We start from the raw sequence: 23,308 nt of genomic DNA, 5'->3' as shown, positions 1-23,308 counted from the left end.
CATTGAGATAGGATCTTGGAGATGGGAATACCCCTTTAAGGATTTTGTGCCCTGTGATTCACAAACCACACAGGGTAATTGCTGCTTCTAAATTAGAAGACAAAATAACAATGTGTGAAACTGAAGGTTACATGCATCATCACCAGGCGTCTTGTCTCCTGAAACCATAGGGAATGGTTGCTCCACAGAATGCCTCGTGGCAGAGGCACGACATAGGAGCAGACATAATAAACTTTTTGAGATGTAACTGATGGCAGTTTTCAGTTTCAACCACCAGCAGAATTGGGAATTCTGCTCTGTGAAATAATACAGGATGTAACTCCGGAAACTGTGGGGCCGATATATCAAATCTTTTAAGCCACAAAAGTGGTGTAAAAGCTTCAAAAAAGGCACAATATTTTAAGCAATGTGGAGCTGTGCAAAAAACCTGTAACTCTGGATCGGCTTTGTTGAAATGGCCATAGCCAGGGAGGAGCATGGCGGTAAAGGGCACGGTCACTCTCGCCCGTCCGTGAAAAGTGGTAGCATTTTTTACGTCAGAGATGCTACTCCAGTCTTAATGAATCCGACATTTCTTCTACTCCATCAAGACTGTTGTAGCGCAAGTGTGCGCTATGCCAGTCTTGTTGAATCGGCCCCTGTATATTTGATAAAAGTAGGTTAATTTTTTATGCAGGTGTTCATGGCGTTCAAATGTGAAGCTTTGGTTTAAACAGGTTGCCCCCAGTGTGCTCTGGAAAATAAAAAACACATACTTACCTTCCAAACCAGCGCCATCCCTCTGCTACCTGCACGGTTTTCCCTGGTCATCTCGTGACGACTAATGGAACTATGAAGGCCCTTGATAGGCTGCAGCATTCACGTGACAAACAATGTCATGAGATTACAGGAAAAAATTGAGCACAGGACTGTCACTGGTAAGGAATTTAAAAGAGTTTTCCAATTTCGGTCATTTTACACAGGCAGATTTGTGTCCACAACAAGCTTCCATCTACCATATAAAGAGAGTCAATGCAAGCTGTATGGGGATGAACAATCATTAATATATTTGTTGGGTCTCCATACAGTATGGGAATTGTCAGCAGCACTTTAGTTCTTTACACAGGATGTGATGCTATTAACTATTATTTTTCACATGGCATAAGAGATACAAGCAGCTTATAAATGGCTGATCAGTGCCATATTTATAGTAGTGTTCTTGCAAATGCTTGTTCAGCTAGTTATTGGTGTAAAAGTGTCATAAAGGATATGCACTCATTTGGGGACAATTTTTTTTTTACTTAAATGCATTTTGAGCTAAAATGTTTGGATTTGGGTTTCATTAAAAATTTTGAACCATTTGGCTTTTACAGGTTCTATGTTTCCCTGTACTTTGCTGGCTGCTGAATGAGTTAACTGAGAATCCATCAGTCTGCACTTTCTAGCAGGAGAGTTTATAACTCTTTTATCTGTCTTTTTTAGCTTCTCTCAGCTAGTTTATTATGAGCACAAAGTTCAACTCAACTTTAATGTGGTCTGTGTTCATAAATCAGTAAGGAGAAGCTCAGAAAAACTACAAAGAAGAGTTACAAACTCTCCGTAAGAACGAGTTGACTGATGGATTCTCAGATAACTTATGCTGTCAATAGACAGTGGAACAGAAAGCTACAGAAGACAAAAGAGGCAACATTTTTTAATGAAATTCAATTGCAAAAATTATGTTTAACTCAAAATGTATGAATTTAAGTAAAACAAAAATTGTTCATATTATTTAAGGTTCACATGTCTGTTTAGCTTCTAAATTTGTCTGTTTAGAATAGTCAAATTGAACATAAAAATGCAATTACGTCCCTGTACGTATTTTATTTATCACAAAAAAATAGACCTCAATTTGTTTATATCGGTCTGGTTTTTGTTTGTTTAATATTTTTAGGCCGGGGTCAGATGGCCGTAGATTCTTTCATTCGAGAGAATCGGGCTGATTATGGAAATCAAACTCTGATCCGAGAGTCAGCACAGTGTGATCTCATTCTCTCGGATGAGGAGAAGATGGAGAACAAAATTTCTCCATCTTCTCCATTCTGTCTGTCCACGGTAATCGGACTGCACTCAGATGTCATCCGAGTGCAGCCTGATGATTTTCATACATTGATTGACTTGCATCGCCAAGAGCGATCTGAATATCGGATAAAACTCAGACATACAAAGATTTTTTACTCAGTCCGAGGAAAGAATCGGACATGTGCGCAGCCCCATAGAATAACATAGTGACTCGGCCCCTGGGCCATGTTGTGTAGCGTTGCGCACGCGGGGAATACCCGGAGCCGGATCCGATAGGGGTAGTAGTCCTCGTGGCGGTGACCCGGTCCGTGCCCAGGGTGTCAAACTAAGTGGCGTTATTGGTATGATGGTAATAGTGTCTGACTACGCCACCCGTTGAATGCGGCTATGAAGCCGCCGCTGCAGGGCAGTCCGCTGAGGCCGGTGGTACGGATGTGCAGCGTGGATGGTATAACCCCCTACGGGAGGGGTATGGCCTCAGGGCAGATGGTGAAGCAGGAAAAGATGACAGTGGTAGTGGTGGTGTGACAAGGAAGCTCAGAGACGTGCAATTGCAGTTTTCACAGCTTTACTCACAGTTCTTTATCAGGTCCCTTGTGCACAGTTAGGACCACCCGAGCCGTGCTGCGTCCACCAGGTGCGGGACTCGGCCAACTCCCAGGCAGTTCCAGAGCGTGGTCCTGAGCTCCCCTCTCTTCCTTTCTACTGGCCGTCCCCACCAGGGATCCACCTTTGTCCAGCTCCCTCGGGCCTTCTAGTGGTGAAACCTTTCCCAGTTTCCCTGACCCTATATGGTATGCCTTCCTGGTAGATATGGCGAGGGGTCGCGCCAAAACTTGTCCACGACCTCCGGTTCCTGGCTAAGGATAATTGGCCTCCACCAGTTTGGGATCCGGCACCCTGTTCTGCCAACCCTTCACCCGTTATTCCGTGGGATCTTAGGGTTCCTTCTTTTCCTGCGTCTCTGGGCCTTTCCTGGTGTTTCTGTTCCTTCTTCCTCTTACTTCTCTCTCTCTCTGCTTCAGGCCTCCTCTCCAGGCCTGGCTCTGGAGCTGGGCCCAGACTGAGCCACAGCTCCCTGTCAGCCCTCTCTGGCTGAGCTCCTCTCTGAACAGACAGACCCTGTCCTAAGATGGTGCCCACCTTATATACCTCCCTTCTCACACCCGAGCCCAGGTGACCAGCACCCAATGGGCTCCTACCTCTGCCCAGAGTCCCTCCCCTGTCTGCTCCTACACCACTAGGATGTTCCTTTCCCCCCCCCACTCCAGCCAGAGACAGAAGCTGTCGTACCTGCACATCTATCTGGTGGGAGTACCGTTGATCTGTCCCCCGGAAATGGGGTGAGTGTGGTGCATGCAGCTAACTGAGCCCAGTTCCACACTCCATCCTTACCCGGGAGTGGAATACCACACCTCTGGTCTGAGGTGCAATACCCCTGTAGCAGCCGAGTCCTCGGGGTGCTACATTCCCCCCTGGTAAATCACAGCACGTCCTCGGGCTGGAATAGAGCAAAAGCAAATTAAAACATACAAAAATTTTAAAGTGTACACTCACATGTAAGACATATCAACTTTCAATCATCCCTTTATGGGAGGTACTTTTCTCTTTTAACGTTACAGGTATAAAACATTACGGAAACATTATCAGACTCTCTTCACATACTTATAAAATACCATTAACTCTTTTAGCATCATATAAAACTTTTTCATATAAAACATTCTTGACCAACACGTTCTTGATCTCTGGCCACCGTGCAACTTGTGACCAGGTAAAGTGCAACAGTCACTAGTTCCAAAGTAGAAAAGCAGTTCTTCTATAAAACCAGTAGGGGGCGCCTCAAGAAGCGCAACTATTTACAAGGTATGGCCGCTCTCAGTCCTCGGCCAGTGGGAATAGGGAAATGGCTGCTCACAGTCCTCAGCCTGGTTGGGGATTAGGGCACACAGGTAACAGTCCCCTTTGATAACTCCACACTAGTCCCAACGGGGACCACACTCCAATTAGCAGCATGACAGGTACCCTTACGGGTAACTATATACAGTCCCAGTTACCGTTCATTATTAACGATGTCCTCCTGCTCCTTCCCGAGGGTAGTCTTCAGACCCGTCCGGGTCCTCTTGGCTTTCCTCGTACTGCCATTCTTCCTCAGTCAGCCGGTGTACATAAAGGGCGTACGGTCCTTTAGCACACTGATGCCGGGTGAAGGTGACCTCGTCACCTGAGTAGAGGTCACGTCCTCGGTGTCCTTCTGGAAGGTGGCTCTCGACATCCCTGCGGGTAACAAAGACGTCGCCGGGGGTTCGGTGGTCCCGGATAAAGCCCCAGCCATTCTCTAGCTGGAATTTTATTACGGTCCCGGTGGTGCGGGGACCGTGGGCCGCACGGGGGTTTCGTCGGGCCCTTCGCTTCTGTTCCGCGCTTCGGACCTGTAGCTGTTCCTCGCGGATCCTCCTCTCTCGCCGCTCTCTCCCAAAGACTTCTAGCTGTTGACGACAGCACTCCTCACGCCGGGCTGCGGCCGCCCGGGTCTCCTTGGTGAACCCCATGAGGTCCTCACCGGTCGGATCCCATGCGAATTGGGCCTCCTCCAACGGGAGCGGGACAATTTTGGCGGGCGCCGGTGCCGGGATCAAAGGCTCACACAGGGACCGTTCCCTCCGGAGTCGGGGGTTGATGTACTCCGGTGGCCACACGAAGGGCAGCCCGTCCGGGCTAGTATGCTGCGCGAAGAGATCTTCGCCCAGGGGCAGCACTGTGGAGGTAGAGGGCGCTGTAGGGGCAGCGGCACCCGGGGGTGCTCGGCCTTGCATCCAGGCCGGAGGCATCCTATCTGGGTCCAAGTATGGCACCTTCCGGGAGGAGGGCGCTGTGGGGGCCGCGGCGCCCGGAGGTACTCGGCCTTGCGACCAGGCCGGTGGCACTGTGGAGGTAGAGGGCGCTGTGGAGACCGCGGCGCCCGGAGGCACTCGGCCTTGCGACCAGGCCGGGGGCATTTCCTGTTTTGCCGCGCTCCGGGTCAAGGGTCGTGGCGCGGAAGGGGGCGTGTCTGCGGCTCCGGCCGCTTGAGGCCTAGTTGGGAGCAGTGGCGGTGCGGCAACAGGCGCGGTGAGTGGGACTTCGGGCTCTGCGCCGGGGAGCTGGGGCAGGCTTACGGCTACTGGGCTCGGGGTGATGACGTCCCCATTACCTGCTTCCATCCCTGCGGCTCCCTCCGCGGCGTCGTCTCCGGCCTTCGTCCCTCCTGCACCATCCTCAGGGGCAGACATGCTCCACGTTGCGGGTGGCGTCCTCTGCTGGCGGGTTCCAGCCTGCTGGGCCATCTCCCTTCCCCATTCGGCCAGTGCTTCCTGTTGTACTCGGGCCATCTTCCGGGCCAAGGCCTCCAGCGCAGTCTGTGCGCGCTCCCGATCTCTGGGTAGTTGTGCCAGGATCTCCACCAGGCCGTCTGGGGTGGCGGCCTGCAACAGGCTCCGGACCACGGGGTCGGTACTGCTTGACTCTTCCTCCATTCCCGGGTGCGATCTGTCCAGACTCCTCCAGGCCGCACCCATCCTCTCAGTTTTGTTCCCTATCCGCCCCCATGGGGAGTAGTCCCGGGGCAACTTGGTGACTGTCAGTTTCAGGGGCAGCCCCCCCATTCTGATGGACATCTCCATTATTGTACTCTCGGCTGGTGGGGGCGGTCTCTTCCTTTGGCGCCACTCTGGGACCATGCCCACGATGGGAGGTGGCCTCTTGCCACCCTCTGGCACGCCCACAATGGCGTCCGCTCTGCCAGGGCGGGAAACTGTCCAAGATGGCGGGAATCGTCTCCTGATGGCGGGAAACTTCGCTGATGGCGGGCAAAGGCTGCAGATGGCGGGCAAACGGCGGGAAACGACTCCGGACGGCGTCTGATGGCGGGAACCCTCTGGAATTGGCGGGAGACTTCTTCTTATGGTACATGTGATCTTTTCTTCAGGCGCGCAGTACCCGGTGGTTGCGGGCACGTAATCCTGCCGACTACGCCAAAGTTGACTCGCCCCCTGGGCCATGTTGTGTAGCGTTGCGCACGCGGAGAATACCCGGAGCCGGATCCGATAGGGGTAGTAGTCCTCGTGGCGGTGACCCGGTCCGTGCCCAGGGTGTCAAACTAAGTGGCGTTATTGGTATGATGGTAATAGTGTCCGACTACGCCACCCGTTGAATGCGGCTATGAAGCCGCCGCTGCAGGGCAGTCCGCTGAGGCCGGTGGTACGGATGTGCAGCATGGATGGTATAACCCCCAACGGGAGGGGTATGGCCTCAGGGCAGATGGTGAAGCAGGAAAAGATGACAGTGGTAGTGGTGGTGTGACAAGGAAGCTCAGAGACGTGCAATTGCAGTTTTCACAGCTTTACTCACAGTTCTTTATCAGGTCCCTTGTGCACAGTTAGGACCACCCAAGCCGTGCTGCGTCCACCAGGTGCGGGACTCGGCCAACTCCCAGGTAGTTCCAGAGCGTGGTCCTGAGCTCCCCTCTCTTCCTTTCTACTGGCCGTCCCCACCAGGGATCCACCTTTGTCCAGCTCCCTCGGGCCTTCTAGTGGTGAAACCTTTCCCGGTTTCCCTGACCCTATATGGTATGCCTTCCTGGTAGATATGGCGAGGGGTCGCGCCAAAACTTGTCCACGACCTCCGGTTCCTGGCTAAGGATAATTGGCCTCCACCAGTTTGGGATCCGGCACCCTGTTCTGCCAACCCTTCACCCGTTATTCCGTGGGATCTTAGGGTTCCTTCTTTTCCTGCGTCTCTGGGCCTTTCCTGGTGTTTCTGTTCCTTCTTCCCCTTACTTCTCTCTCTCTCTGCTTCAGGCCTCCTCTCCAGGCCTGGCTCTGGAGCTGGGCCCAGGCTGAGCCACAGCTCCCTGTCAGCCCTCTCTGGCTGAGCTCCTCTCTGAACAGACAGACCCTGTCCTAAGATGGTGCCCACCTTATATACCTCCCTTCTCACACCCGAGCCCAGGTGACCAGCACCCAATGGGCTCCTACCTCTGCCCAGAGTCCCTCCCCTGTCTGCTCCTACACCACTAGGATGTTCCTCCCCCCCCCCACTCCAGCCAGGGACAGAAGCTGTCGTACCTGCACATCTATCTGGTGGGAGTACCGTTGATCTGTCCCCCGGAAATGGGGTGAGTGTGGTGCATGCAGCTAACTGAGCCCAGTTCCACACTCCATCCTTACCCGGGAGTGGAATACCACACCTCTGGTCTGAGGTGCAATACCCCTGTAGCAGCCGAGTCCTCGGGGTGCTACAATAGCTCTGAGTGCGATATGATGTTTTGTTGGATTACAGTCGAATGGAAAATACAATGGTGCAAGCAAACGCTTAGAATGAAAGAATAAGATCTGCATGTAGGACTTTCTGTTCTAAAAATAAAAAATAAACAAATGAAATCCAAAAGAACCCTAAATAAATCAATGTGGACTCTCTACTTTCGTTTGAAATAGGAATGTCTAGGATCTTAAAGAGGTTGTCCACTACTTACATTGATGACCTATCCTTGGTTACTTGCAGAGCTGCGCCGTCTTCTGATAGTGGCCGCTCCAGGGTACTACACATCCACCTCCTATTGATTTGAATATGATTTTCAGTACCAAGCCTCGGCCACTATCAGAAGAAGGAGCAGCTCGGCGGCCGCCAACACCAATAACAGCTGATCGGCGGGGGTGCCGAGTGTTGGACCCGATCAGACATTGATGACCTATCCTAAGGATAGGCCATCAATGTAAAAGTAGTGGACAACCTCTTTAATTCCATATATCTGTTCAATTTACCTGTTCTAAATGTAACAGAAAATGGAAAAAGATATATAATCATGTGAACAGATACCATAACTCATTAACTTATTTTAACTATCAAATCAACTACTTGCTTATGTACATAATCCTCTGTCTCTTTCATACAACAAAATAGTTTAGAAATTACTTAAAGTACCAAGCAAAAAACATTCAAAAAATTCAAAAAAGAAATCTCGTTTTACCCAAATCCAGAAAGTAATCGGCAGAGTAGAAATAATCCATATCCTTGGACAAATGATGACAGAAAGGCAAAAAATCCATTGACAGACATACAGATCAGGAGAGATTGCTTCCGCCCCACTTTATCTGCTAGGCCTCCCCAGAAGAAGGCTCCAACCATCATTCCCAGATACACTATACTCCCTGCAAGAAAGAAGGAAATTCACAATTATCAAATGGTTTATAACAAAGCAATAATGGTTGTCTGTCCAGCAAGTGACCCGTGAACCATACATAGTCTGCACCTATGAAGTGTTGGGTCACGTTTTCCTATATAGCCCTTGGCCACACAGTAGACAGGCTTGTCATGAGAAAAATGTCAATAGTCCTGTTCAGTCAATATTTTGTAAAAACTTATGTGTGATGATTCACTGATTCTGTGATCTATATACATACGATATAAACATCAAACCTACAGAGAATCATAAATATTTTAGAAATATACAGAAAAACAAATTTGTTGCACACTAAAGGAGCTACAGTATGTAGGCAAGATGATAAGCAAAGTCTAAGGCCGGCCATTAAATGGCTGTCAGCTGAACGATGCTTCAGATGATGGTTTGGCCGACAGCCATCTCAGCCGACAGTCCCATACACAGGAGCGAGCGCTCGGCCAAACACTCCTGTATTCTCTGAGAAAGCTTCAGAGAGACACATCGGCCGGCGGCTTATCTCAGGGAGAACAGTGTGATCAGCAGTCGGAAATCGGACATGCACGATCGACATTTCTCCCGACCATCAGTTTGCCGGTGCCCCCATACACATGGTCAAATTTGTAGTGGGGCCCTTAATGATGTGCAAAGATTAAAGGACAGAGTCTGTCAGAAGAAAAAAAAAAAAATCACACAATGCACCATTTGCATCAGATCACACTCGGCCATGCAAGTCAATGGAAAACATCAAACTGCACTTAAATGTAGCACCCCGAGGACTCGGCTGCTACAGGGGTATTGCACCTCGAACCAGAGGTGTGGTATTCCACTCCCGGGTAAGGATGGAGTGTGGAACGGGGCTCAGTTAGCTGCATACACTACACTCACCCCATTTCCGGGGGACAGATCAACGGTACTCCCACCAGATAAATGTGCAGGTACGACAGCGTCTGTCCTTGCCTGGAGTGGGGAGGGGGGAGGAATATCCCAGTGGTGTAGGAGCAGACAGGGGAGGGACTCTGGGCATAGGTAGGAGCCCATTGGGTGCTGGTCACCTGGGCTCGGGTGTCAGAAGGGAGTATATAAGGTGGGCACCATGATAGAACAAGAGAAGAAGAGGAGAGAAGAGGTGCAGAGGAGTGCAGTCTGAGAGAGTTCAGCCAGACAGGGCTGACAGGGAGCTGTGGCTCAGTCCGGGCCCAGCTCCAGAGCCAGGCCTGAAGCAGAGAGAGAAAGAAGTAAGAGGAAGAAGGAACAGAAACACCAGGAAAGGCCCAGGGACGCAAGAAAAGAGGGAACCCTAAGATCCCACGGAATAACGGGTGAAGGGTTGGCAGAACAGGGTACCGGATCCCAAACTGGTGGAGGCCAATTATCCTTAGCCAGGAACCGGAGGTCGTGGTCAAGCCTTGGCGCGACCCCTCACCATATCCCCCAGGAAGGCATACCGTATAGGGTCAGGGAAACCGGGAAAGGTTTCGCCACCAGAAGGCCCGAGGGAGCCGGACAAAGGTGGGTCCCTGGTGGGGACGGCCAGTAGGAAGGAAGAGAGGGGAGCTCTGGACCACGCTCTGGAATTGCCTGGGAGTTGGCCGAGTCCCTGACCTGGTGGACACAGCATGACTCGGGCGGTCTTGACTGCGCATAAGGGACCTGATAAAGAACTGTGAGTAAAGCATTGAAAACTGCAGCTGCACGTCTCACTGAGTCCTTGTCGCACTAGCACCATCAGTACCGGGACACTTGCACCATCACTACCACCATCTTCCACACTAGCTGCCCTGAGGCAATACTCCTCCCGTGGGGAGTCATCCCATACTGCGCTGCACAAACAACATCAGCCTCAGCGGTCTGCAGTGCAGCGGCGGTCCCCACTGACCGCAAACCACAGGTGGCGTAGTCGAACAGTATAAACATTGTCACTTAGTTTGACACCCTGGGCACGGACCGGGTCACCGCCACGAGGACTACTGACCCCAACAGATCCGGCTCCGGGTATTCCCAGCGTGCGCAACGCTACATACAACATGGCCCAGGGGGCGCGTCAACTTTGGCGTAGTCGGCAGGATTTCGTGCCCGCAACCACCGGGTACTGCGTGCCTGAAGAAAAGTTCATATATACCTCAAAAAGAAGTCTCCCGCCAATTCCAGAGGATTCCCGCCATCGGACCCCATCTGGGGTCGTTTCCCGCCGTTTGCCCGCCATCTGCAGCCTTTGCCCACCATCTGCGGAGTTTCCCGCCATCAGGGGACGATTCCCGCCATCTTGGACAGTTTCCCGCCCTGGCAGAGCGGACGCCATTGTGGGCGTGCCAGAGGGTGGCAAGGGGCCACCTCCCATCGTGGGCATGGCCCCAGAATGGCGCCAAAGGAGGGGACCGCCCCCACCAGCCGAGACTACAATCATGGAGATGTCCATCAAAGTGGGGGGTCTGCCCCTGAAACTGACTGTCACTAAGTTGCCCCGGGACCACTCCCAATGGGGGCGGATAGGGAACAAAACGGAGAGGATGGGTGCGGCCTGGAGGAGTCTGGACAGATCGCACCCGGGAATGGAGGAAGCGCCCAGCGATGCCGGCACCTCGGTCCGGAGCCTGCTGCAGGCCGCAACGCCAGGCAGCCTAGTGGAGATCCTGGCACAGCTCCCCAGAGATCCAGAGTGTGCACAGGCTGCGCTGGAGGACTTGGACCGGAGGATGGCCCGGGCACAGCAGGATGCGCTGGCCGAGTGGAAAAGGGAGATGGCCCGGCAGGCTGGGATCCGCCAGCAGGAGGCGCCACCCGCAACGAGGAACATGTTCGCCTCTGAGGATGGTGCAGGAAGGACGAAGGCCGGAGACGACGCCGCGGAGGGAGCTGCATGGATGGAAGCAGGTAATGGGGACGTCATTACCCCGAGCCCAGTAGCCGCAAGCCTGCCCCAGCTCCCCGTCGCAGAGCCCGAAGTCCTACTCACCGCGCCCGTTGCCGCGCCGCCACTGCTCCCAACTAGGCCTCAAGCGGCAGGAGCCGCGGTCACGCCCTCTTCCGCGCCACGCCCCTTGACCCTGAGCGCGGCGAAACAGGAAGTGCCACCGGCCTGGTCGCAAGGCCTAGTGAACCCGGGCGCCGCTGCCCCTACAGCGCCCTCCTCCTCAACGGTGCCATCCCCAGTACAGAATAGAATTCCCCCGGCCTGGTCGCAAGGCCGAGTACCCCCGGGCGCTGCCGTCCCTACGGCACCCTCAACCTCCACAGTGCCACCCCTGGGCGCAGATCTTTTTGCACAACATACCAGCCCGGACGGGCTGCCCTTCGTGTGGCCACCGGAATACGTCGACCTCCGACTCCGGAAGGAACGGCCCCTGTGTGAGCCTCTGATCCCGGCTCCGGTGCCCGCCAAAATAGCTCCGATCCCGTTAGAGGACGCCCAATTTGAATGGGATCCGACCGGTGAGAACCTCATGGGGTTCACCCAGGAGACCCGGGCGGATGCAGCCCGGCGTGAGGAGTGCTGCCGTCAACAGCTGGAGGTCTTTGGAAGAGAACGGCGAGAGAGGCGGATCCGTGAGGAACAGCTGCAGGCCCGGAGCGCGGAACAGAAGCGCAGGGCCCGACAAGACCCCCGAACAGCCCACGGTCCCCGCACCGACGGGACCGTAATAAAGTTCCAGCTAGAGCATGGCTGGGGCTTTATCCGAGACCATCGAACACCCGGCAACGTCTTTGTCACCCGCAGGGATGTCGAGAGCCACCTGCCGGAGGGACACCGCGGACGTGATCTCTACCCGGGTGATGTGGTCACCTTCACCCGGCACAAGGGTGCCAAAGGACCATACGCCCTCCACGTTCACAGGCTCACGGAGGAGGAGCTACAGTACCACCAAGAAACAGAGTACACCGAGGGTCCGGACAGATCTGAAGACTACCCGGAAGAACAAAGAGGACACCGTTATTAGAGAATGGTAAAGAAGGACTGTACATAGTTACCCGTCGGGGTACAAGAACCGTTACTAGATTGAAGTGTGGTCCCCGTTGGGACTGGTGTGGAACTGTTAAAGAACTGTTACCTGTGTGCCCCTTATCCCTAACCAGGCTGAGGACTGTGAGCAGCCATTCCTCTATTCCCACTGGCCGAGGACTGAGAGCGGCCATACCCTTGTAAATAGTTGCGCTTCTTAAAGCGCCCCCTATTGGTTTTATAAGAACTGCCTTTCTACCTTGGAAGTAGTGACTGTTGCACTTTATCTGGTCGCAAGTTGCACCGTGGCCAGAAGATCAAGAATATGTTTTGAAAATGTTTGTGTGAAAATGTCTTATAATGGAAGTTTAATATGCTGCTAAAATAATAATGCCAAAAGTTTTTATATAGTGTTTTACAAAAGAGTTCCGGTGGCACTAGTAGAATGTTTTATAAAAATGTTTTATACCAGTAACGTTAAGAAGAAAAGAGTACCTCCCATAAAGGGATGAGTTCATAGTTAATGTCTTATATGCGAGTGCACTTTAAAAATATTTGTATGTTTAAAATGTTTTTATTCTATTCCAGCCCGAGGACGTGCTGTGATTTACCAGGGGGGAATGTAGCACCCCGAGGACTCGGCTGCTACAGGGGTATTGCACCTCGAACCAGAGGTGTGGTATTCCACTCCCGGGTAAGGATGGAGTGTGGAACGGGGCTCAGTTAGCTGCATACACTACACTCACCCCATTTCCGGGGGACAGATCAACGGTACTCCCACCAGATAGATGTGCAGGTACGACAGCGTCTGTCCCTGCCTGGAGTGGGGAGGGGGGAGGAATATCCCAGTGGTGTAGGAGCAGACAGGGGAGGGACTCTGGGCATAGGTAGGAGCCCATTGGGTGCTGGTCACCTGGGCTCGGGTGTCAGAAGGGAGTATATAAGGTGGGCACCATGATAGAACAAGAGAAGAAGAGGAGAGAAGAGGTGCAGAGGAGTGCAGTCTGAGAGAGTTCAGCCAGAGAGGGCTGACAGGGAGCTGTGGCTCAGTCCGGGCCCAGCTCCAGAGCCAGGCCTGAAGCAGAGAGAGAGAGAAGTAAGAGGAAGAAGGAACAGAAACACCAGGAAAGGCCCAGGGACGCAAGAAAAGAGGGAACCCTAAGATCCCACGGAATAACGGGTGAAGGGTTGGCAGAACAGGGTACCGGATCCCAAACTGGTGGAGGCCAATTATCCTTAGCCAGGAACCGGAGGTCGTGGTCAAGCCTTGGCGCGACCCCTCACCATATCCCCCAGGAAGGCATACCGTATAGGGTCAGGGAAACCGGGAAAGGTTTCGCCACCAGAAGGCCCGAGGGAGCCGGACAAAGGTGGGTCCCTGGTGGGGACGGCCAGTAGGAAGGAAGAGAGGGGAGCTCTGGACCACGCTCTGGAATTGCCTGGGAGTTGGCCGAGTCCCTGACCTGGTGGACACAGCATGACTCGGGCGGTCTTGACTGCGCATAAGGGACCTGATAAAGAACTGTGAGTAAAGCATTGAAAACTGCAGCTGCACATCTCACTGAGTCCTTGTCGCACTAGCACCATCAGTACCGGGACACTTGCACCATCACTACCACCATCTTCCACACTAGCTGCCCTGAGGCAATACTCCTCCCGTGGGGAGTCATCCCATACTGTGCTGCACAAACAACATCAGCCTCAGCGGTCTGCAGTGCAGCGGCGGTCCCCACTGACCGCAAACCACAGGTGGCGTAGTCGAACAGTATAAACATTGCCACTTAGTTTGACACCCTGGGCACGGACCGGGTCACCGCCACGAGGACTACTGACCCCAACAGATCCGGCTCCGGGTATTCCCCGCGTGCGCAACGCTACATACAACATGGCCCAGGGGGCGCGTCATAAACACATGCTAAAAAGAAATGTTTATCAAATGGAAAGAGGGAGGCATATCTAAAGAAGATTATAATGCAGTCTGCAGATCCTGTAGGGCACGTATCAGGTTAGCTAAAGCTGACAATGAATTAAGGCTTGCAAGAGATGTCAAAAGCAATAAGAAAGGATTTTGGGGGTATGTTAAAAGTAAAAGAAAAGTCAAAGATGCTATAGGATTTTTACAGGATGAAAATGGTGAAATGGTAAGAAAGGATGTTGAGAAGGCCAAACTTTTTAATTCCTATTTTGCATCAGTTTTCTCCCAGAATGAAAATGTAACATCAACTGATCTTCACTGTCCTATTAAAGGAATAGAAGAATCCAGGTTATCTGTAAACAGAAAGACTGTGAGGGAATTTTTAGCTAACATAAATGAGTTCAAGTCTCCAGGTCCAGATGAATTACACCCCAGAGTACTGAAGGAGATCGTAGAAGAAATTATTGAACCACTCTCCATAATCTTTGAAAATTCTTGGAGAACAGCAGAAGTCCCAGAAGACTGGAGAAGAGCAAATGTTGTTCCTATCTTCAAAAAGGGGAAGAAGGTGGACCCAGGGAACTATAGGCCGATGAGTCTGACTTCTATACCTGGAAAGATCTTTGAACAAATTATTAAACAACATGTATGTAAGTACCTGGATAAGAATGAAGTGATTAACCAGAGTCACCATGGGTTTGTAACTAATAAGTCATGTCAGACTAACTTAATTTCCTTCTATGACAGAATCACTGACTGGGTGGATCAGGGAAATGCTGTAGATATAGTATATCTTGACTTCAGCAAAGCATTTGACAAAGTATCTCACACCATCCTTATTGAAAAAATGACCAAGTATGAAATGGACAAGGCAACTGTTAGGTGGATTCATAACTGGCTTAGTGATCGGACTCAAAGAGTGGTCGTAAATGGCTTCACATCCAGTTGGATGAATGTCTCAAGTGGGGTACCACAGGGCTCTGTCCTGGGTCCTGTATTGTTCAACATCTTTATCAATGATTTAGATGAAGGAATTGAGGGTAAACTGATTAAATTTGCTGATGACACAAAGCTAGGAGGGATAGCTAACACTTGAGAAGAGAGAGAGAGGATTCAAAAAGACCTAAATAAACTGGAGCAGTGGGCAGCAACTAACAGAATGGTTTTTAACAGGGAAAAATGCAAAGTACTACAGCTGGGCAATAAAAATGAAAAAAGCATATACAGAATGGGAGGAATACAGCTAAGCAACAGTACATGTGAAAAAGACTTAGGTATACTAATAGATCATAGACTGAACATGAGTCAACAGTGTGATGCAGCAGCAAAAAAGGCAAATACAATTCTGGGATGTATTAACAGAAGCATACAGTCCAGATCACGTGAAGTCATTATCGGACTTTACTCCTCTTTGGTCAGACCTCATCTGGAATACTGCGTCCAGTTTTGGGCACCACATTTTAAAAAAGACATCGACAAACTGGAGCAAGTTCAGAGAAGAGCGACCAGAATGGTGACAGGTCTGCAAACCATGTCCTATGAGGAACGGTTACAGGATTTGGGAATGTTTAGCTTGCAAAAAAGAAGACTGAGAGGAGACTTAATAGCTGTCTACAAACATCTCAAGGGCTGTCACATTGTAGAAGGATCATCTTTATTCTCATTTGCACAAGGAAAGACTAGAAGCAATGGGATGAAACTGAATGGGAGGAGACACAGATTAGATATTAGAAAAAACTTTTTGACAGTTAGGGTGACCAATGAGTGGAACAGGCGGCCACGAGAGGTGGTGAGTTCCCCTTCAATGGACGTTTTCAAACAGAGGCTGGACAGACATCTGTCTGAGATGATTTAGTGAATCCTGCTTTGAGCAGGGGGTTGGACCAGATGACCCAGGAGGCCCCTTCCAACTCTACCATTCTATGATTCTATGCACTCAGATGACATCTGAGTGCAGTGCGATTTCCACGGACTGACAGAATGAAGAAGAGGAAGACTTTTTTTTTTCCATCTTTCTCTCATCCGAGAAAATCGGATCATACTCTGATCAAACTCTGATTTTCTCGGATGGGAGAAAATACTGTCGTGATCCAGCTTAAAAATGTATTATTTATTATTATTATTATTATTATTATTATTATTATTATTATATAGTATTAATATTCTCTTTATTATTGATTTTTATTAGAACTAGAAATATTACTATTAATAATGATTATTATCATCACTATTTTGCACCTATCAGAAAGGGAGGTAGCGCAGGATCTGAATCGTATATTTGCAGAGCTGCTTATTTCCTACCTCCATTGATCTGTGGCTGTGTGTTTGGTATGGAGGTATGGCTGTGGATGTCATCGGGAGTAATAGATTGTACTGTCACAGGAGAATCTTCCTCCTAACAGCTGTTTGCTGTGATAAGGAGAATACATATGAGCGTAACAGTGAACTAGTGAACCAGCGACTGTATTAAATAAGCTTTACAGCTTAGTTTTCATGAACACTATCTATTCCACTAATATTATTTGTAGACAGGGCTCAGATGAGAGCCCACTCACATGGTTCAGTTACTTATCCCCCTTTTATTACAGAATCAGCAACATAACTTCCTTTTGTCTTAATTGTAGCCATACCCAACGCCAGGAAATCAATAGCCATGTGCTATAATACATTAGTCATTGAATTGACTCTGCGCGTTTTATTATTATTTTTTTCCCCTTGCCCAATTCTCATATCCCTGACATTTCTAGTCTTTACGCAAAAGATAATACAGATCTATTTAATCCAGCCTAATACTGCGGCTAACACTAGACTTTATTCCCAGAGGTAAATACTGAGACTCTTATAACGATATGGTTTTATCATGCTCCAATATTTGTTCACTTTGAAAAAAAAAAAAAAATAAATAACTAGATTGAGTGAAGAGAGTTAGACGGTTTTTACATGACCATAATATAAGCGGCAAATCTTGATTCAACCGCAGATCTAGTGACCTAAGTTAACAGTAGAATACATTACTTAAAAAAGCATTCTTATGGAAGTTTTTATCCTCTTAATATATTGCAATCATCATATTATACAGCACTGTGTTCTTACAATTGCTCATTTTGCACTTTTACCCAGCTAATTCTTCTCTTTCTCATTAGGTCTATGCTCAGGGTCGGCTGCCGGTTTTCGTGGGCTCCGGGCGAAAGAGTCTCAGTTGGCCCATTTAACACATACCATAACTCATGATGCACAGAAGCGGCGGAGAAATATATATATAGTACGAGTATAGCTCAGAAACCGGCGAATCCTCGCAACGCATAGTGCAGACCGGACAATATAGTCCTCCATACAGTATTATGGGCCCCATATAATGCTCCATACAGAATAATGGACCCCATAAAATGCTCCACACAGGATACTGGCCCCCATAAAATGCCCCATGCAAGCTGGGCCCCATATAATGCCCAATGCAGGCAGGGCCTCATATAAGGCCCCATGGAGATATACGTGATAGCTAGAGTAAGGAGGGAACCATACACATAAGATGGGTGGACAATCCCACCAGGAGCGGCTGTTTTGGACGACTTTCATGTAATGTACATGGGGGCCTTTACAGGACTGGTATTGCTCCCTAATAATGAGGCAAGTAAATTTGCTTTCCTCCATTAGGAAGAAAGCTTGCTATCAAGTACCATCTATTGGAGACAGCTACTCTAACATCCAGTGCCCTAGTAATTTAAAGGAAATCTGTCACCAGGTTTTAGCCACCTAATCTAACAACAGCATAATGTAATGACAAAGACCCATCCAGCGATGTGTCACTTACTGGGCTACTTGCTGTAATTTTGATAAAATCACTGTTTTATCAGCAGGAGATTATCACTAGAGGACTAGTAAACCTGCTGCCAGTCAGTCAAGCATATTCATGAGCTTTGTGTTACCTCGCTCCCAACACTGATTGACAGCTATGCACAGTGCACAGAGAAAACTGGCAATCAGTAGTGTGGGTGGGATTATACAAAGCTCAACATTCAGAGAACTGCTAGATCTGCAACAGATTTTATCAAAACCACAGCAAGCAGCCCAGTAAGTGCTACATCGATGGAATCAGGATCTCTGCTGCTACATCATGCTGTTCTCAGATGGGATAGCAAAAGCCTGGTGACAGATTCCCTTTAACCCCTTTACAGCTTGGGATTAGTACGCACCAGGCTGTCACCCCCTGTTCAGCGCGGGCTGCGGCGCTGAGCCCACACTGAACCGGGCACATGTCAGCTGATTATTACAGCTGACATATGCCTGCAACAGCCGCCGGTGGAATCGCGATCCACCCGCGGCTGTTAACATGTTAAATGCCGCTGTCAATCTCTGACAGCGGCATTTAACAGCGCTGCGCCGGAAGCGCATCACTTACCCCGCCCATCGGTGACCCCGTCATGTGATCGCGGATCACCGATGCGTGGGCATGACAACCCTGGGTCTGCAGCAGACCCCAGTGGTTGTCATGTGCTGATCGCTATGAGCGCCACCTAGTGGTCGACCCTCATAGCACAGGACCATTTCTGCTACATAGAGGTGATCTGCTCATCACCTCTATGTAGCAGAGGCAATCAGACAAGTGCTGCTTCTAGTCTCCTGTGGAGACTATAGAAGCAAGCAAAAAGTGAAAAAAAAAAGTTTTTAAAAATATAAAAAAATATAAAAGTTTAAATCACCCCCCTTTCGCCCCATTCAAAATAAAATCATTAAGAAAAACCACATACACATATTTGGTACCGCCGCGTTCAGAATCACCCGATCTATCAATATTAAAAAAATAATTAATCCGATTGGTAAACGGCGTAACGAGAAAAAAATTCTAAACGCCAGAATTACGTTTTTTGGTCGCTGCAACATTGCAATAAAATGCAATAATGGCCGATCAAAACATTGGATCTACCCCAAAATGTTATCAATAAAAACTTTAGCTCGGCATGCAAAATATAAGCCCTCACCCGGCCCCAGATCCCAAAAAATGGAGACGGTACGGGTCTTTTTTTTTTTTTTAAGCAAACTTTGGAATTTTTTTTAACAGTTAAATAAAAAAGAACCAATACATGTTTGGTATCTACGAACTCGTAATGACCTGGAGAATAAGAATGGCAGGTCAGTTTTAACATTCAGTGAACGTGTTAAAAAAAATAAGAAAAAAACAACTGTGGTATTGCACTTTTTTTGCAATTTCACCGCACTTGGAATTTTTTTCCCGTTTTCCCGTACACGATATGGTAAAACCTGTAATGTCATTGAAAAGTACAACTCGTCCCGCAAAAAATAAGCCCTCACACGGCCATATTGACTAAAAAATAAAAACGCTATGGCTCTGGGAACAAGGGGAGCAAAAAACGAAAATGCAAAAACGGAAAATCCCAGGGTTGCGAAGGGGTTAATGAGCCTTGGCACATGACTGGGGATTTTTAGCAAAACTAGAACCTTCTCTAAAATTATAGAAAAGCAACACAGTGAACTAAAGGAGACAAGTGGCTTACCAATACTAAAAGTATTGTATATGGCCCCCAATCTCATTCTAATCATTATGAAATATAATTCAACCGCAATTGGATTACATTGATCACATGACATTGGGCAGAAACAAAACTAAAATAAAGGAGAATAAATGAACCTTAAAACTCTTTTGAGTACGTTTTTGATGAAGCACTTAGTTGGAGAGAGTGTATTATGTCTATAGAAGTATGTGACAAGGTGTAGGCTGCACTGTGACAATAACAATCGAGCAGGGAATTCAGCAACTTGGCAAATGCAGTAATTACACAACCCACATCCGCTGTCAAATTCTGCTTCAAAAATTCTTTTAACAAAGACATTTAGGCTTGCATTGCCGAACATAAACTTCTTAGTTTATCAGAAGCAGAAATGATTTCTAAAGTTTTAGAAAAGAGAAAATATGAGAGGATGTTTTCAAAAAGCATTACATGTATACCTGTGTGAATGGTATTCATGGATTTCTGTTCATTTTGTGAAAAAAATACGATTCACTCAAGTGAAGTTTAATGTTTTTTAAACCCTTCACGACATCCACCGTACATGTATGGGACACGTCAGAAGCAGGTGTATGGAGCAGGCTCACCCCGTGACCCGCCCTAGACATGGCAGGTGCTGGCTGTGTGTTACAGCCAGGATCTGCCTCTAACAATCGCGGGAGTAGCAGAGCTTCATCTGCAATTGTTAACCTGTTAAATGCCGCTGTCAATCTCTAACAACAGCATTTAAAACGTGCCAGCATGGGGGCGCGTCATTCCATCGGCGCGTCCCCTGAAATAATCGTGGGTCTCCGATGGGTTGCTATCTACTGAAGACCACCGTGCCTGTCATTACCGAGCTCTTTTGATACCCTGTCTGTGGTCGGGCTTCAAAGGAGATCGTGATTTTTGCTACAGTGGTTGCCAAAAGTATTGGCACCCCTTCAATTCTGTCAGATAATACTCAGTTTCTTCCTGAAAATGATTGCAATCACAAATTCTTTGGTCTTATTATCTTCATTTAATTTGCTTGCAAGGAAAAAACACAAAAGAGAATGAAGCAAAAATCAAATCATTGATCATTTCACACAAAACTCCAAAAATGGGCCAGACAAAAGTATTGGCACCCTCAGCCTAATACTTGGTTGCACAACCTTTAGCCAAAATAACTGCGAACAACCTCTTCCGGTAACCATCAATGAGTTTCTTACAAAGCTCTGCTGGAATTGTAGACCATTCTTCTTTGGCAAACTGCTCCAGGTCCCTGATATTTGAAGGGTGCCTTCTCCAAACTGCCATTTTGAGATCTCTCCACAGGTGTTCTATGGGATTCAGGTCTGGACTCATTGCTGGCCACCTTAGAAGTCTCCAGTGCTTTCTCTCAAACCATTTTATAGTGCTTTTGGAAGTGTGTTTTGGGTCATTGTCCTGCTGGAAGACCCATGACCTCTGAGGGAGACCCAGCTTTCTCACACTGGGCCCTACATTATGCTGCAAAATTTGTTGGTAGTCTTCAGACTTCATAATGCCATACACACGGTCAAGCAGTCCAGTGCCAGAGGCAGCAAAGCAACCCCAAAACATCAGGGAACCTCCGCCATGTTTGACTGTAGGGACCGTGTTCTTTTCTTTGAATGCCTCTTTTTTTTTCCTGTACACTCTATGTTGATGCTTTTTCCCAAAAAGCTCTACTTTTGTCTCATCTGACCAGAGAACATTCTTCCAAAACGTTTTAGCCTTTCTCAGGTAAGTTTTGGCAAACTCCAGCCTGGCTTTTTTATGTCTGGGGGTAAGAAGTGGGGTCATTCTGGGTATCCTACCATACAGTCTCTTTTCATTCAGACGCCGACGGATAGTACGGGTTGACACTGTTGTACCCTCGGACTGCAGGGCAGCTTGAACTTGTTTGGATGTTAGTGGAGGTTCTTTATCCACCATCCACACAATCATGCGTTGAAATCTCTCGGCAATTTTTCTTTTCCGTCCACATCTAGGGAGGTTAGCCACAGTGCCATGGGCTTTAAACTTCTTGATGACACTGCGCACGGAAGGCACAGGAACATTCAGGTCTTTGGAGATGGACTTGTAGCCTTGAGATTGCCCATGCTTCCTCACAATTTGGTTTCTCAAGTCCTCAGACAGTTCTTTGGTCTTCTTTCTTTTCTCCATGCTCAATGTGGTACACAAAAGGACACAGGACAGAGGTTGAGTCAACTTTAATCCATGTTAACTGGCTGCAAGTGTGATTTAGTTATTGCAAACACCTGTTAGGTGCCACAGGTAAGTTACAGGTGCTGTTAATTACATGAATTAGAGAAGCATCACATGATTTTTCAAACAGTGCCAATACTTTTGTCCACCCCCTTTTTAAGGTTTGGTGTGGAATTATATCCAATTTGGCTTTAGGACAATTCTTTTTGTGTTTTTTCATTGAAGACAAATTAAATGAAGATAATAATACCAAAGAATTTGTGATTGCAATCATTTTCAGGAAGAAACTGAGTATTATCTGACAGAATTGCAGGGGTGCCAATACTTTTGGCCACCACTGTATATATATGCTATAGCATCACTGTATATAGCATAAGCGATCAGACAATCGCAGATTAGCAAACGAAATATAAAAAAAAAATGCTGCAAAAAATATGAAAAAAACAAAACAAAAGTTCAAATCACACACCTCTTTCCCCCATTAAAAAAAAAGATATTAAAGAAATAAAAAAATACACAAATGTGGTATCACTGAGTTCAGAAAGGTCTGATCCATCAAAATATAAATATAATTAACCCGATCGGTAAACGCTATAAGCGAAAATAAATCAAGAAGGCCAAAATTACGTTTTTGTAGTGTTTGAAATTTCACAAAAAAATGCTGTAACAAATGATCAAAACATCACATCTATCCCAAAATGGAATCAATAAAAACATTGTGTCTCCCCGCAAAAAATAAGCTCTCATACAGCTCCATCGACTAGAAAAAAAGTTGTTAAGGTCTCAGCAATACAACCGGAAAAAGTTTTTGGGCAAACTTCTGATTTTTTTCACCACTAAAATAATAAAAGACCTGGACATGTTGGATATCGCCGTAATCGTACTGATGAGCAGAATCATATTGTGAGGTCATTTTTACCACAAAAATGTCTTTCAGGACAGCAAAGGTTTTCTTCTGCCATTCTTCCCATATTGATTTTTGAACCTTTTTTCTAATGGTAATTTCATACTGTTTAATATCAATAGTAGTGAGAGCTTCCTGTAGGTCATGCAATTAATTTCTGAAGTTCTTGGAGACTTCATGGTGCATCTTGAGTTCTGCTCTTGAGCTAAATGTGCTTGGCTTGGTTTGAGTAAGTCGTCAGTTGTTTTACATTTTCTCTGCTTTCAAATTATCATTAGGACAGTGGAATGATTGATGTCCAATTAATATAAGCGTAATTGTCTTTTAAGATCCTCAAGAACATATCTAATTACCATCACACCATCACATTACCTGCCCCCCCCCCCTTGTTGTAAGCTTCATGATAATGGAATCGTTATTTTCAAAACTCAATATGAGTAGAAAAATGTAGGTTTTGGCAGTGCATAGGCTCCCCTGAAAGACAGGGAAAACTAAGGCATAGGGTCACAGGTATGTTAGTAGACCGCAAGAAAACAAGGCAATACACCTTTGCCAAAGTAGAAGACATTATCTTGGACTTTAGACCATCATAACCATTATG

At 47.9% G+C, this 23,308-nt stretch overlaps 1 protein-coding gene across 1 annotated transcript in view; it reads right to left on the bottom strand.

Moving 5' to 3' along the window:
* The window catches only part of SV2C (synaptic vesicle glycoprotein 2C), a 436,269-nt gene that overhangs the window by 225,941 nt on the left and 187,020 nt on the right, over nucleotides 1–23,308 (bottom strand). Inside the window, exon 3 of the mRNA XM_073680145.1 lies at nucleotides 8,045–8,225. Within this exon, the coding sequence (XP_073536246.1) occupies nucleotides 8,045–8,225 (181 nt within the window). The remainder of the gene's footprint in view (nucleotides 1–8,044; nucleotides 8,226–23,308) is intronic.

The sequence above is a fragment of the Phyllobates terribilis genome, unplaced genomic scaffold, assembly GCF_046119375.1.
Source record: "Phyllobates terribilis strain yellow unplaced genomic scaffold, ASM4611937v1 Scaffold_1__5_contigs__length_1240528914, whole genome shotgun sequence".
Classification (NCBI taxonomy): domain Eukaryota; kingdom Metazoa; phylum Chordata; class Amphibia; order Anura; family Dendrobatidae; genus Phyllobates; species Phyllobates terribilis.
Note: the sequence above shows the minus strand (reverse complement) of the source record. Positions and strands in the feature narration are given on the sequence as shown.